The sequence below is a fragment of the Embiotoca jacksoni genome, unplaced genomic scaffold, assembly GCF_022577435.1.
Source record: "Embiotoca jacksoni isolate LCO1_2020_lvr unplaced genomic scaffold, fEmbJac1.0.p SCAF_8, whole genome shotgun sequence".
NCBI classification, from domain to species: Eukaryota; Metazoa; Chordata; class Actinopteri; family Embiotocidae; genus Embiotoca; species Embiotoca jacksoni.
The window spans coordinates 15,904,737-15,920,808 of NW_027185436.1; the positions used below are offsets into that span (position 1 = coordinate 15,904,737).

Below are 16,072 nucleotides of genomic sequence, written 5' to 3' on the forward strand. Positions count from 1 at the left end.
TATTTGGATTTTGGTTTAGACACAATAAGGAGTGGAATAAAATGTTAATTTCAAACCAGCAAAAAAACAACAACGAAAAACGCAAAAAAGTGAACAAAATATTTATTGATTTGAAAATAAAAAGAATAATAGAAGCAATTTAGTATACTTCACAAAGACAGTCATGTTAAAAGTCTCTCAGAAAACTGCTCAGTTTGTGTCAAAGGGCAGATGTATAAAAAGATGTGGGTAATACTAAAAGTCTCAGTTTAGTCAAAGTGTAATTCTAATTAAAAGGGATACTGTGAAATTCATAATAATAGTTGTAACAGAAATGGCTCTTTAATTAGGCTATGTGTGAAGCAAAAGCCTCATCACAGTGCAATTTCAGCTCGTTAAAATATACACCCCAAAGTCCATCATCATAAAATGATCATGAAGTGCTGTAGAGCCACTGGTCTATAGCTCTCTCATTGGCTAACACGTTGTTTTGCCAATCCACATGCCACCTGAGGTTAGCAATGACCTGGCTGTAGTTTCTCCCCAAACTATGGCGCCATGTACCAAATGCTTTTTTATTGTAGAGATGGACAGCAGTAGAGACTTTTGGATAGTCTACAATGCTGTGCAGGAGCTTGTCCAGATGCACCTGCACATCTGGGAATTTGAGAACCACATTGTGAAGTTCATCTTTGTCCAGCGTAAGGTCTGCAAAAGAGGAACAGAGAAGTCAAAGGACACGAGAGCTTTATCACTGTTTTCATGGTGGATTAAGTTTATGGCTGAAGTTTAGGATTTACCAAAAAGTTGTGGACAGACACTCAGACCATCTGCATAGGTGATGTATTTCCACTGGCCACTTCTCAGCATGTATGTAGAGGCATTGACATTACAACCATGATATTCACTCAAAACCCAGTCTGGACGTTGCTTCTTGGAAATAGCATGGGAGGTGGACAGCAGAGGAAGGAGAGAGTGGCCACTTAGATTACCTCCAGCTGAAATACCAGCAATGTCTGCAAAACACAAACATGTTTTGCATAAGTTCAAATACTAAAATCATCATCGACTATTTTTTTTAAATTCTGTTACAGTAGCCTGACATTTAAAGTGATTTATATTCCTTAATAGGATGTTTTTAATTCTTTGTTGTGTCTTGCCACCTCCTTACCAAGGACAGTGGGATAGAGATCAACCAAAGACACAAGCTGGTTGACCTGCAGGCCAGACATAAGCCCGGGCCCCATGATGAGCAGGGGAACATGGGAACTGCCTTCGAACATTGACATCTTGTAGAACTGCCGGTGCTCCATGGCTAGCTCTCCATGGTCAGCCGTAAAGATCACAACTGTGTTTTTAAGCAAGTCAGTATCTCTCAGGGCTGAAATCACCTGGCCTGTGAAAGCAGAGAGTGTGGGAGACACAACATAAGCATGGATGTTGCAGCTGGATTAAAAATGAATTCTGTCGAGAGACAATATTCAAACAGTAATGAAAGGATAAAGTGGTGGTAAACAGGATCTCACTTCCGACAGTTCCACATGTTAAATATTGTATAGATATTAATATATATTTAGTAATTTTGAGTAGGAAAATAAATAAACAAAAACTATTGCTATTACTGTTACATTTGCCCTGTAAATTTGATATATTACTGATATTCCTAAAATCAACCTCCTTGCTTTTGCCTGCTGTTATGCATTGCTTTACAGCCAAAGTGGTGCACTGGCTGTGATGTAAAACATGTCACAGAAAGTCTCTCGCTGAGAATACTTTACTTTAGTACTTGTATTTTTCTCTTTGTTAGAATCCTGCAAAAAAAATGGTGGCTTGGTTTGCTTTTTTTTCTACAGTGCATTTGTGAACCTGAAGAAACAACTGCTCCTTGCATGCTTGGCCTCCTTCATTTGTTGTTTTGCCAGGACAGTCGGTCTGACCTCAAGCAAACTTTGCAAGTACAAACTACCAGGGTAAAAAGGTCAGAGTTGACTGTCTGATCCTCAAATTCTTCTAGGTGAGATCAGCCACTCGTGAATTACTGCTGTCAACGAACCCAGCATGGCATCTGCTTCAGCGCACATGGCATAGTAGAACGCCCGAATGCTTTTGACTTCCTCCACGGTGAAAATACCACTGCAGTTTTTGGTGAAAGTGGAGTAGTAGTCAACAGGGTGCATGGCAGCCATAGGCAACCATTTGGGAACAGAGATGAGCTCAGAAGACACCTGTGTGTGTATGTGTGTGTGTGTGTGTGTGTGTGTGTGTGTGTGTGTGTGTGTTAAAAAAAAAAAAAAAAACAGGAATTAGGATTTCACAGTGATTTAAGATGCAGTGTAATTTTGCAACAACAGAGAAAGCATTTAAAAATCAAGGAGAGAAAAAGCATGCCTTTGTGAGCCAGTATGGTGAGGTGCGGAAGGTGGATCCTCCTGCAGCGGGCCCCAGGGAATCAGTTTTATAGGGGTGAGGTAAATTGAGGCCCAGATAAAGAGCGAAGGGCTGCTGTGAGGAAGCAGCTGTCTGGTGGATCCACTGCGTTGCCGTATCTGTGTTTTTCCAGTCTTTTTGCATGATCCTTACGGTTGACATGTTCCCAACAAGTTGAGAAACAGGTCGGCCCTCTTGGCGCAGGAGGAACTGAACATCTCGTGTCCACGCCTCAACCCGGTTACTGCAGTCGATGCACAGAAATAGGAAGTGGAAAGAAACATGTAAAACAAGCATCCAAAAAGATGATTCACACTGTTTTGGAAAATGGCTGCCCACATAGACAGTCTATTATTATGTATTACTCATTGTGGGTCATTTTAGTCTATATGGGTGTATATCTGTACTTAGTTTGATGATCAGAAATAAGGAAAAGTGAGGGTGTTTTCTTACCTGAAACAACACTTATATATAGGCTCACCCTTACAGACACACTAGTCTACATCTCTAACACTGTCTGCCTACCTGACAGAGTGACTCCCTGAGGTGTAATCCAGCTTGCCCATCGCCTTGGTATGGTATCCATTCTTCTCCAGCAAATCCATCCATGTGGTTGCATTTTCATTTAAGCACTTGTAGTTGTTCCATGACTCAGTGAGGTGAACAAATTGACCGCTCCACATCGCTGAGAACAAAGCTTAAACACTTGAAATACATAACACAATAGCTCTTCAGTTGCAATTTAAAGATAATTTTTTTTGCGCATTTTAGTGGGAATCTGTCACTTACCCGCTCTTGAAGGGCAGCAGATAGGTGAGTTGGTGTACGCATTAAGAAAGTTGGAGCCGAGCTCCCTGAGGTAGTTTATGTATGGCAGCTGTACAAGTTTGCTGCCAGGATCAAAGGACAGCCGGCCATCCTCAAGAAACACAAAAGGTGACATAAACATCAAGTGACTATGATAAACGGTGTTTAATTTTCATTGACAAGTCTGTCCTCTCATTCTGCTTTAGTCAAATAAACACAGATCACAACTACTGCACTGCAGTTTAATTCATACTTACAAATGCATCACTCATCACCATCACAATGTTGGGTCTGGTTGCATTTTGGCAAATACTTTGTCTATAATTGTGGAGAAGGACAATTAAGGCCACCACTAGTTTATTCATGATAGATTTTCACCTATAATTGAGGTAATATGCTGAAGTAAAAGAAACGATTCATCAGAGCATACGGACAGAAGTTCCTCTTTGCCTACAACCGTTGGCTACTTTCGTGTGTACTTTATACACATCCTGGTTACGCTTTCAAAATAAGAGTTTATTCATTTAACTTAAAATTAAGTTATCCCGATATGCAAACAGAATTTGACCGTTTACGTGGAAAAGAAGCTTGATCAATAAACATAAATAATTACCACCCATCATATTAATCATAAACTTATCATTCGGAAAATGTTCAGAGAAAAAAAACGTTGTTAGGGTGATGCACAAATCAAAGCCAAAGGGTTTCAACTGCGCTTTACTTCTTCTGACTTGATGGTCGGGGATAGCTGCTGGCGGCTCCAGGGGAGGAGTATAAATAGGCTGCCGTCAAGTCGGACACCTTAGGTGCATTTGACTTAATACGGCGCTGCGCAGCACAGCCATGACTTAAAGTGATGTATGCTGGACTTGCAACATTGCATGAGGGTGAGAAACTTTAGAGCCGGCTCTGCAAAACGTCACGATGTCAAAACCTTGCTGGAGCGAAGCGTCTGCAGTTGCTCTCCTCCGGCTGCAACGGCGGAGAACCTCCTCTGTGACGACACTACTTTATCCTGATAGGTTTAAAGTTGAACTGACACGCATGCCATGACGTTTGTTTTTATTCTGAAACCTTCGGAGCAGTTATCACCTTTAGTTATCTCTCCTAAGTTATTGGTCTGCTTCCTTCTGCAACTCAGGTTTTACATCTGGATACAGACACATTGTAGTTTTACATCAAGCAAGAAAGCTGTAAAAAGAGGTTGTTTCTATTAAACATAATTGTATGTGTCCACCACTGATATGTCTGGTCTGTAAATGTGTCAGTGTCAGCTCATCAGTCTGAAATATTGACACTTATATGCAAATACAAACCACAGAGCAGCTGTGCAGGTTTTCCTGCTGTCTGAGTGAGCTATTCTATCCTGATGTCTGATTGGTCTATTTTATCCTGCTTTCCAATTGGTCTATTCTATCCTGCTGCCCGATTGGTCTATCTTGCTTTCTGATTCTATACCCCTTCTACTTCAGGTGGCTTGCCTAAACTTACATTAATGGCTGATCTCGCGGTGTTTGCCTTTCATTTTCACTTAAGCTTATTTCCATTATTAATATATACCGCCAAATAACAACATAAGTCATGTCAGGGCTCTGAACACAGGGAGGTCCTTACAACGACATAGATCATCTTACCTGCCTCTCATGTTCAGGTTTGTACCATGAAACATTTCATCGTCAATAAGCAACATGCCAACACATTAAATCCAGTCCAGCTGTGTCTCAGCAGCAACGTGTTCATATAACATGTGAAAAAACGTGCAGCTGTATTTTAAGCATATAAATGTAAACCTCAATATTTCAGACTGATGAACTGACACTCTTGTTTATTCACCCAAATATGTTGCTCTCTAAAATTTACAGACCAGACACAGTTTACATCATTGTTGGATACAATTAAATCTTAAAATAAAAACAAACGTCACCACATGCATGTCGGTTAAACTTTAAACCAAGCAGGACAGAGTAGTAACGTCACAGAAGAGGTTCTGACCCGGTGCAGCGGCGCCGGCTAAAGTCGGACAGGATTTCTAACCATCATGCAATGTTGTGAGTCCAGTCAGTACACATGACTTTAAATCGGCGCTGCAGAGTGCCGCATAGAGTCGAATGCACCCAACCACTTTGATATGTAATGACAAAATGGACACTCTAGAGGGCAGCCTTCATCTAGACATTAAAAAGCCTCTATGGTACCAAACTTCGTTGAACAAGCGCTGTAATCATCACAACTGTACACTGTTAATGCGTTGTTTTACAAAAGTATCAGAGAGATTGATGTCCATATGTTTGAGCAAAAATTCTTACATAGTTTAATAAATGGTGACAAGGAATAGCAGCATATGTTAGAGCAACTGGTGACGTTTTTATTTTATTATTATTATTTTAATTATAGGAGTTGGCATGAAATCTGATTGACAATACTTTGTTTTAATGATGAGTTTTTAATCAAAACCATCTAGATTTCAGAGGATCTGCTAACCATGGACCTACAGACACGGATAGACCTATTATACAACTACTTCCTGTAATTCAAAACCCCTCTAAAAGATTGCTCTAGGATAATATTTCTGATTGGTATAGTAATTAGCTACATTGAATTAAAATGAAAAGTTATTATTTTTTTGCAATCATCGTTTTTTTTTTTTCTTTAAATCAATGCACATGATGATGTCAGTGATGTTCAACAGGTAATACGACAGCTCGTAGTAGAAGCATTGATGACCACAGGGTGGCGTTTTGAGCCTGCGACTTGTTTTTCTGTAAACTGTGAGTTTAACATAATGAGAGCACTGCTCCATACGTGCATGGATGATTTTAATCTTAATATAAAACCAATGTAGACTATGTGAAATATAAATGTAGAGGAAGATTTTCAATTTTTTTTTCTTCCCCCTTAAATCATAGGCTTACCAGAAATTCGGCATACCCTGTGATACAGGCATCGTGAAAAAAAAAATGTAGCTGTTGATTTTGCTGCTTGTGCATAGATGTAGTGAGTCTGGATATGTGAAACTACATGTGTGGATCACAGGTGAAGGTGGACACAGTTAAGGCATATGCCCAAACAGGGTTGAAAGCTGTACACCTACAACAGATACGAGACATTCTAGTGTGATTCGTGATTTATTATTAATATCTTATTACTTATCTGAAAGACTGGAAATATGTGTTTCACTTTCACAACACAATCACGAAAAAATATTCCTGATATCATTCATTGGATTCCCAAGTCTAGAAATAAGTTGGGATGATAGTTTTTGGGCCGGATACATTAATGTATTTTAAAGGTACATTTTTTATTTTTTTTACCTGTAAAGCCTCACACATGAAACCACTGTGGTGAACATGTCTTTGTGTAGTCTTTCAGCTGTTTGACCATACTTGTCATCTGGCTATGTGCCACACTTCTCTCTGCCTTGTTCCAGAAGGCGGAAGGTGGGGGCAGTGAAGACCTGCGCATGCGCTCAAGGTTGTTTTTCACACAGGCTGTCGCTTAAAGTGAGCTGAGCTACGGGGGTTTCCTTGTCTTTGACTGGAGACCAACACGCAGAGAGGCGGACGATAACAGCATCCATTGCTGTTATTCAGCCTTCACACATCTCAATGAACTGCTCGCAAAGAAACCACTGATCGTGCCTACTGCTTTTTGCAGGGCAGAGATACTGATCAGTGTCTAAAAACTGCATCCCTTTTTTTCCTATGAGATTATTTTTTCATAGACTTTTTTTTTTTTAATTTCTAGGTCTCTGTCGCCTATCTCTTTCCATCATGGTGCTAGGAAAGGTAAAGAGCTTCACGGTGAGCTACGACTGTCTCAATGACAGCAATGTTCCCGTTTTCTCAAGCGGGGACTGCGTCTCAGGGAGGGTGATGATCGAAGTCACGGGAGAAATCCGTGTCAAATCTCTCAAAATCCACGCAAAAGGATTTGCAAAAGTTCGTTGGACTGAATCGAGAAATGCTGGATCCAACACTGCCTACACGCAAAACTACACAGAAGAAGTGGAATATCTAAATCACAAAGATATTTTAATTGGACACGAGAGAGGTAAGTTAAAAAAAAAAAATTTAAAAAAATCTGAAGTTTTGTATAGAGTGAGATGCTGCTGGTTGGGGACCATGTTCACTGGAAGATGCAGTTTCAGGTGGTGATCATGTCAGAATAATGGACAGACAGCATCAAACGTGGGATAACTGACATTGATGCCTTTTTTATTTTATTTTTATTTTTTTTGGTGATGGTTGGTGTATATTGTGTGACATTGGCTACATAGAGCTCCATCGTTGCGTGTTGGGTGTCAAGGTGTCAGAATGAATGACAGCAGCTCAGGCTTCTTGTGTTTTTCGTAGTATTTCAAGCGCAAAGTGAGAATTAAATTGGTTTTCGAGACACGGGGCGGACAGGACGATAACCTGCAGCGATTTATCAGCAGCTTTGTTGGGACATTTGAACGCAGAACCACATCATACAGGCTTGTTTCTTTGTAGCTTTTCTTAAGTTTCCACCTATTGTTCAAAGCGGTTCAATCCTGTTCAGAAAACTGGACCGAGAGAGGGCGGGGAAAAGCGCAGGCCCCTCCCTCGCCCGCGTGTCATTGGCTGAGGTGCTCATGTGTGGCCAATGACGTCATTGTCTTGCAGAGTGACAAAAATTCTGCAACTTTTTAATTAAGAAAACACCTGCAAAATGAGCCAATTGTGCAGTTTGAATAAGAGTGCAATAAAAGTTGCAGGGCAGGTATTTTATTTCCATCCTTCTTATATCGATTTAGAGAAATATATGTATTTTGCTGAAAAATAATATGATGTTGAAGCTTATTGTCTGCAGCTTTGTACTTGCTGCATATGTTGTTGCGGTCCCAAATGGTGTCACTATATTGCAAGATTTTGATAGTTTAAAAAAAAACCAAAAAAACACACCACCCATTTGGGGGCCTGTATTGTGTGTGCCTGTAAAAATAATGAATAGACAGCTAGTTTGTGGTGTGTTCTGCATTAGCCAAAAAAATGTGAGGCAGTTGAATTAGCCTGCTGTCATTTTTCAAGCTTGTTTTTTTTTTTTTTTTTTTTTTTTTTTTTTTTTTGAGGCAAACATTGGGGGAGAATAGGACCAGCAGTTTCACCTTCATTTTCCGCAGAGATGGGAGGATATTGTTGTAAACAAGTGCCACCCTAAGACCTTCGCCAAAAGTGATATTTCGACACAAACCTTACGAGGTTAAAGTGGCTAAAACGGTAGAAAAATGCAGTTGGTGGTCAAGAGCAGGCACTCGCTCTCTTCGTCCATCCCTGGCTTGTAGTAGCGACTGCGGTGTCGCACAGTGAATGCGTAATGAGAGCAGAGCGGCTGTGGGAAGCTGCTCGCACCGGTTTAGGCCGGTCTCCTCCTGCTGGAGTCTGCCGTTTGACTGACAGCTCCGCACTTGTTTACCACACGGCTGCTTCTGCTGCTGCTGCTGCTGCTAGGGGGAGGGAGTGCTGAGCTGGCAGAAGCACAGCCGGCCTGTCCACCCAGTACTTCCAAACACTGTATGTTGTAAATGAAAACATATTTGTATTCATTTACAACATTTTTTTTTTTTTTTTTTTTTTTTTTTTTCGAGCAGTTTCAGTACGCGGAAGTGTCCTCCCCTCCTTTTGAAAAACTAGAGTGAATCTTTGGGTTTGTTTTTTTTTTCAAAAACTAATTTTAAAAACAACCTCTGGAGCAAAAAAAAAAGAATAATGTAGTTCTTGTTTGTGAGACAAGATTTTTCAACCAATTAGGATTTTATTCTTTCCACATAATGGCCTATTTATTTGCATAATCTTTTCCTAATGAGATCCCTGGGATGTACAGTAGTTCTTTGTTCCCACAAATCCACAATTTTGCATACTCAGTCTTTGGCACCTCCAAACATTCAACCTCTTTGGTGTCCTCGAACTATTAGTCTGCTGTTTATCTCTCAATACATAATATTTTTTACAGACAGATATGAAAGTAAAATTCGTTTATTCTCTTTTGTCTCCCCCACCCTGTGTTTTTGGTATGACTTTCAGATGCCTTCGTAGAGCATTTTACCCAGGTATGGTATACATGTGTTTGGAATATTGTCCTCCTTGTTTTTCAGACGATGACAACTCTGAGGAAGGACTTACCACTATCCATTCAGGAAGACACGAGTATGCATTCAGCCTGGAGCTTCCACAGACGTAAGTGTCCCAATACTACATTTGTGTCAGGGATCAAATATCAGAATGATCATTATTCGACTGTTGCATACGTGGCAGTTATCATAACCTTTTCTTCCTTTCTTTTCTCCCTGAATTTTTTTTCTGGCAGACCTCTGGCTACCTCTTTTGAAGGGAAGCATGGCAGTGTGCGCTACTGGGTAAAGGCAGAACTCCACAGGCCGTGGCTCCTGCCCATGAAGACCAAGAAGGAATTTACAGTCTTTGAGCACATTGACATCAACACTCCATTATTGCTGGTAAGCTCTTCTAAAGCATCCTTTAGTACCGAATAAGCCTTTTTAGAAGGCCATGGCATTGTATGAAAGAAATGCAACTTCAGTATGATTCACTCAGGACATCATTTTCCTAATTATGGGTGAACTCTGGATAGAATTTGCCGTTTTAACATCTTGCCTCTAGTTTCCATTTCTATCGTGGGTGGCCTCATGTTTTCAGAAATATGTCAGCAAGTTTGACTAAATGTTCTGAATTATGGAAACATAAATACAGAGTGAGTGTTGAAATGGAACACAAGTCAGATTTTTGCAATAGATCGTAACAACAGAAGAGCCTGTGTATGATTATGCTCTTTTGCTGTGGTGTTTTTGGCACAAACAAAGACAAAATAAACAGACTTTTAAGCAATACGTCTGTCTTTTTTTCCATCTTTCAGTCACCACAGGCCGGCACAAAAGACAAGACGCTTTGCTGTTGGTTCTGCACCTCAGGTCCTATTTCCCTAAGTGCCAAAATTGAAAGGAAGGGATACACCCCAGGTGAGGATAAGTGAATGATTGATAACCATGTTAGTCATTTATTAACCAGATAAGCCAATGGCGGTATCCCATCCTGCAGATCACTGTTGATATTAATATAGAGGAACTTCAACTAACTTCTCTTCCATTCTTTAACCTTGCAGGAGAGTCGATCCAGATCTTTGCAGAGATCGAGAACTGCTCGTCCCGCATGGTGGTGCCGAAGGCAGCCATCTACCAGACTCAGACCTTTTATGCCAAAGGGAAGATGAAGGAGGTCAAGCAGCTGGTGGCCAACCTGCGGGGAGAGTCTCTGTCTTCAGGCAAAACGGAGACCTGGAGCGGCAAGATGCTGAAGATCCCACCTGTCTCACCCTCCATTCTGGACTGCAGCATTATCAGAGTGGAGTACTCTCTCATGGTGAGTGCAGTCCTGTTGTGTTTGGAAAGCACCCTGTCCAGAGACCACTGGCATAGAAACATAAGTGTTGCTGCTTTCATTACATTCTCCCCTTGTCCTCATTATCACCATTATTCAGCACCATTAAGTGCAGTACAGAATCAATATTTCCTAGTTGGCCAATATCTCTCCTGGTAAAGGACCTAGCTGAGTCAGCTCACATTGCCAAATCTCGGCCTTGGATTTCGCCAGGTGTTATCTCCACATGCTGCTAAGAGCATTAGCCCAGAATATCTGTGGCAACACCTGCCTTGAGGGTGCTTATAACCTCTTTACCCTGTGAACAGACACCGGGCAAGAGCTCTGCCTTGCATAAGAAACTGACATCAACACATTGACCCACATATTGTCCAACTACTGGTTAACCCATAGAGCCCTGGGTGGTGTAGTTCTATCTTAGAGGGTCAAAAAGCTATTTGATTTTGTGCTGAACACCTACCATTGCACATTTACTGGCGTTTATGATACCTCTGAATGACGTTCACATTCTAAACGGCTGTGGTGTCCTCATGTCTGTGCTCAGGTGTACGTGGACATACCTGGTGCGATAAACCTGTCCCTGAACCTGCCCCTGGTAATCGGAACCATCCCTCTCCACCCATTTGGGTCCCGTACCTCCAGCGTCAGCAGCCAGTGCAGCATGAGCTGGCTGGGCTTGGGTCTGCCTGAGAGGCCTGAAGGTAGGCTGGATCTTATCGTCATGACTGAAATGTAGTTTTCTATTTGAAATAATACAAATTTCCAAGAATGCTGAAATGTTGTTTCCTCTTCCTGTGCAGCTCCTCCAAGCTATGCAGAAATCGTGACAGAAGAGCAGAGGCAGAGCAGTCTGGATATCCCAGCAGCCCGCGAGGAGCTGGACGGACCTCTCTTTGCCTATATTCACGAGTTCCGCTTCCAACCTCCTCCTCTGTACTCTGAGGTGAACCCCAAAAATCATAGAGCAAAGCATTTGTTCAATTGATTTCTATTACAGACTTAATCAAGTATTTGTCTCTATAAATAACCTGTCTCTCTCCCGTCTTCCCCACTCTAGATCGATCCTAACCCAGATCATGCCAGCCGTACAGAGGAGCGCAGGCTCGATGCCTGTCCGTCACGCTGAGGGTATCCCTGAAATTCCCCTGACTGACTCGGAGAGCTCAAAGGAACCTGCGTGCAAGGCTCAGCTTTGATTATTTTTCTCATACAACAGCATTGTCTAAATTCTGTTGTCATCAAGAGAAAAACAAAACATCCAGCCAACCAACAAAGACTTTCCCACAGTTGAGTTGGATTGGACAAATCTGTTCCTGCCTTCCCTCAGTGAGAGAAACAGGAGTCGCCAGTGTGGGGTGTCACTTCCTTCCTGTGTCAACCCGCTGAGGGTGGGATATGTGCAGATGAACATACTCGGTCCGTATGAGAAAAACCCACTAGTAGCGCGAGCCCTGGTGATAGTATTGACGATGACGAGGAAGAATCACCAAGGCTCAGCCTGCCAAGCTCCTCTTCATCCTTGATTCTTCTGAACTTGTGGCACATAAGGACATAGCTCCTCACACAAAGGGCAGGACTAATCTTGTCCAAATCTCAGCAGAATCACCTTAAGGAAATGGGATGAAGAGAGAACAGTAACAACAACAACAATAATGTTCTAACCACCATAGTCTGTATGAATGAAAGCTTTCAGCAGCAGCAGTCAACAACAGAGCAAAGACTAGGTCCTCCTGCCTCATTTGGAATTTTGTTTTGCACATTTTATTCTTTACTTGAGTTGTGTGGCTCTGTTTAATGAGAACTTTAAAAGAAAAAAATCATTAATGGTTTGGGTTCAGCCTTGCAATGCGCCAGACTAAGAATACCAGACGGCAGGCTTAACTTTTAAGACTATCATCTGCATAACTTTGAGCAAACGCTGAGAACAGGATTTGATTTTTGACAAAACAAAAAAATACTGAAAAGTACAAGAACAATGCACTGAATTTGTTTAAGAATTTTCATTTTCTCGTTATGATGTTTCCGCGCTGACTAATAACAACTAGACTGGACTTTTACAACAACTGAAGCACACTACATCCATCTGGAAGCTCCTTAAGATGTTGCCTCCTAAGCTTGGATCAATGTGTGGCTTCCCTCCTCTTGAGTTTATTATGTTATTCTGTTCTTGTATTTAACTCCAGTCATAGAATAGCTTTTAGCCTTTTCAGTTTTGAGGTTGCTCTAGATTTGGACTAGGAGGGTTGCAGACCTGCATTTTCCACTTAAATAGTAGCTGACAAGAAAAGTGTGTGTGTGTGTGCGTGTGCGTGTGCGTGTGTGTGTGAATTTGTGTGACAGAAGGTGGTACATTGTGGAGGGACTCACCCTGATTGCCTGCAGCCCCTCTACTCCTAATCTCAGGGCAAGCCAGGCTTGCATAACTGCCCAAAAAGCACTGTCTCAGGTGGGCTTCTCACTTGCCAAATGGTTGGAAAAAAAGAGAAAAAAAAAATGTTATAGTTTTTTTTTGTGTGTTTTTTTTTAATGGCACTGTTAAAAATAATGAAGAGTCCTTTTTTTTTTTTTAAACTACCAAAACCAGAGAACAGACCTGCAGAGAAGCAAGGCAGCTTTCTAAAAATGAATCACATTCCCTTTTTGTCCTGCTGCACTTGCCCACTTCATCCAACCAACAGTTGGATTCTTACCAGACCAATGAAGCCGCCAGAATGCTGGTTATACAAAAAAATAATACAGACGGAAAACGAGGAATGACTGCTTCTGCTTTATTTAAAGAAGAAAACTCGGCACAAATGGAAAGCTGGGGACGTTGTTAAACTTCTGTTCAGACTGGTCAGAACAAGTAGTAGTAGGTTGACATGAGTAATACATTGGTTTTCTAACTCAGTCAAGACAAAAGACCAGCTGTAACAGAGGTTTGACATAGTCAGGAAAAGAAAATACGCAGCACTTTTTTTGATAAGAAAATAAGAAAAAAAATACAGCATTCAATGGTGAAGGTCTGGAGAAAAACCATTTAATACTAACCATGTAATAGTAGAGGGGTTTTTTTTAGTTTTTTTTTTTAGTAAAGCAGTGTTGTGTAGGACGTTAATGCATTATTCAATCTTTTTAAGATTAGTACTTTTTTTTAAGTTTACATTTTGAAACGTAGCTAACACGAGTTTGTATGTGTTGAGTGTGTGCACGCTCTTATCAAGATCCAGCTGGCAACTAAATATACAGCTTCTGACAGTAATCAACAAACTGCAGATTATTAAAGTGATCTTATCTTAGTGGCCTTGACACAGAAATAAGACCTGATTGTGATTCTTCATTTTTCAGCGTCTATGCTAACTCTTGTTCTCATTTATTATGTTTGTCAACATCTGTATGTTTTAGACCTTTCTATGTTTATTCAAAAGGACAAAAAGGGAAGAGAAAAAAAAAGTCCTTTTAAAGCAAGTTTTTAAAAAAAATGACATCTTGGACAGGCCTCTTGATTGTGTTATTTTTCTGAAGCTGATGAGGGTTGATTATAATCTTTTTTTCCATGTATTTCCGGGCATTGATATAGGTTGTTTTTTAGTTTAACCAGCAACATTCTTGAGTTAGTCTCCCTGACCTCTCTGATCCACCTCAGGCCTGGGGGTGGCAGCTGTTGATCAGCACCCTCCCCCCCCCTTTGAGAAACATTTAGGTAACATGGGCTTGCAGATAAACCCCTTCTTTCTATGGTAAACTCCTGTAATGCTTGTTTGCAGTTATTTGTTTGGGTTTTATCTTAGGGAAACTAAATCAAGCTACGCGGCAATGAATAAGCTTACATATTTGTTTCAGGTTGGTCAGTTCCATAGTCCATATGCTTGGGCCTCAGAGTAGTCCAGTGTCAAAACTAAGCTAAACTCCTGACCTAATAAAGGCAGGAACTGAAATGTTCAGAGTTAAAGAACCTGGGAGATGGTATCTGAAACATTTTAGAAACAAAGTGCAATATTACTCACTGAATTTTCCTTATTCTCCAGTTTTATGTTGTTGTTGTTTTTTTAATCTTTTTTTTTCGTCTGTTAATCATGACGATGTATAGATATTCTATGAATATACTATGTTCTGAATGATTTAACCTTTTGTCTAGTTCTTCCTTTTGATTTGAATAAACATTTTGTTCTAAATTACTCCAGACTAATGTGAATTTTTGTGCAAGATTGAACACCGTTTTACAAATGCACCACATATCCTTCATAAGCTTTCATGTGAAATAAATACCAGAATCAGTGTAAATAAATAATGCAATTATTCACCTTGTTTTTGACAGACCACAGTCACATTCAGTCGGTCGATGTTTGACAGAATTACAACAAAACACCCTTTTAACTAAACAGTAAACACAGCTAAAATGAAGCTGCAAATGATTAATCACTATCCAAATGCTTCACTCAGACAGAAATCTATTTTAAATGGGTCATGAGAGTTTTAGAAGCACACAGGTTGCCACGCTGCTGGACACAGATTATCTCTGAAAAGTAGAACAACATTGCCCCTAGAGGTGGTCCGGAAACAGTACCCAGGCCTGCTGGTAAAAAAAAAAAGATGCATGAAAGGCCTGAACTGGATAATGTCTTATTTCATCATCAGAGGCAAATTGCAGATCAAGTGAAAAAAAAAAAAAAATCCCATCTCATCTATATTTAACCCGCTATCATCCCTAAGCAATTACTCGGGGCAGAAGCCTCAGAAAAAGATAGACTTTCCTCTTTGCTTAAGTACTAAAGTGAATGACGTGACAACTTCATGTAGTCACATAATAGTGATTCAGAGAGCCAAATAAATAACTCAGAATCTTCTCACCTAATATTATCGGTTTTTGCAGTGTTAACCTTGTTTCTCAAATATATATATTTTTTAAATGTGAAACAGCCGGTTATAGTATCGTGGCAGGTTAGCTTCTTGTACTTATACATTTGCAATGAACCAGATTATGTGATCCAGCATAAAAAAGGTTAAACAATTATTTTGCTATTGCACCTTTTATAAAGATTTATGGTTGACTCACAGAGCCCCTCTCTAGGAAACTCACCATAAAACCTAATATGAGTTGATGGCTACAGGCCAACAGAGCCACAGTCTATGTTCCATAGCCATAGGTTGACATTACAAAATACATTATTTACTGACCCATGCTGAATGATGTATGCAAAACGAAAGGGCATGTTGGCCTGATTCAGAGCAATTGTGAAATAGGTATCAGCATAAGACTTAGATGTGCTAACCATGTTGTTTTTTTTATCTTTTGTAGTCCAAACCCAACTTTCAAGCGTTAAACTTTTTTTTTCACTATTGTGTTATGTAGTCCCAAGTCTTTATCATACAGGTCTTGTTTGCACAAATGTGTCATGTGTTGGTATTTTGCTCATTGTGTAAGCTGCACTTGACATTTTGAAACGGAGTGCCAACCCTAAGTGGTTCTA

At 40.4% G+C, this 16,072-nt stretch overlaps 2 protein-coding genes across 2 annotated transcripts; one reads left to right on the forward strand and one right to left on the reverse strand.

Moving 5' to 3' along the window:
- Positions 1 to 92: 92 nt before the first annotated feature.
- arsk (arylsulfatase family, member K) lies at positions 93 to 4,209 on the reverse strand. Its single transcript, XM_069138294.1, has 8 exons — positions 3,471 to 4,209; positions 3,196 to 3,325; positions 2,932 to 3,091; positions 2,368 to 2,650; positions 2,033 to 2,204; positions 1,151 to 1,375; positions 780 to 995; positions 93 to 687 (listed from the first exon to the last, which is right to left on the reverse strand). The coding sequence occupies exons 1-8, from the start codon at positions 3,576 to 3,578 to the stop codon at positions 413 to 415; spliced, it is 1,569 nt and encodes a 522-aa protein (XP_068994395.1). The 5' UTR covers positions 3,579 to 4,209; the 3' UTR covers positions 93 to 412.
- A 2,520-nt stretch (positions 4,210 to 6,729) lies between these two features.
- arrdc3a (arrestin domain containing 3a) lies at positions 6,730 to 14,779 on the forward strand. Its single transcript, XM_069178081.1, has 8 exons — positions 6,730 to 7,263; positions 9,326 to 9,407; positions 9,538 to 9,685; positions 10,102 to 10,204; positions 10,348 to 10,604; positions 11,167 to 11,323; positions 11,423 to 11,565; positions 11,680 to 14,779. The coding sequence occupies exons 1-8, from the start codon at positions 6,984 to 6,986 to the stop codon at positions 11,746 to 11,748; spliced, it is 1,239 nt and encodes a 412-aa protein (XP_069034182.1). The 5' UTR covers positions 6,730 to 6,983; the 3' UTR covers positions 11,749 to 14,779.
- The last annotated feature ends 1,293 nt before the right edge of the window (positions 14,780 to 16,072 follow it).

Coding starts and splice junctions, on each gene's coding strand:
- arsk (XM_069138294.1), bottom strand. CDS start 3,578: ATGAATAAACTAGTGGTGGCCTTAATTGTCCTTCTCCACAATTATAGA. Junction 2,651..2,931: donor TCAGGGAGTCACTCTGTCAG/GTAGGCAGACAG, acceptor CATCGACTGCAG/TAACCGGGTTGAGGCGTGGA. Junction 1,376..2,032: donor TGAAGCAGATGCCATGCTGG/GTTCGTTGACAG, acceptor CTGCTTTCACAG/GCCAGGTGATTTCAGCCCTG.
- arrdc3a (XM_069178081.1), top strand. CDS start 6,984: ATGGTGCTAGGAAAGGTAAAGAGCTTCACGGTGAGCTACGACTGTCTC. Junction 9,686..10,101: donor TCAACACTCCATTATTGCTG/GTAAGCTCTTCT, acceptor TCCATCTTTCAG/TCACCACAGGCCGGCACAAA. Junction 10,605..11,166: donor GAGTGGAGTACTCTCTCATG/GTGAGTGCAGTC, acceptor GTCTGTGCTCAG/GTGTACGTGGACATACCTGG.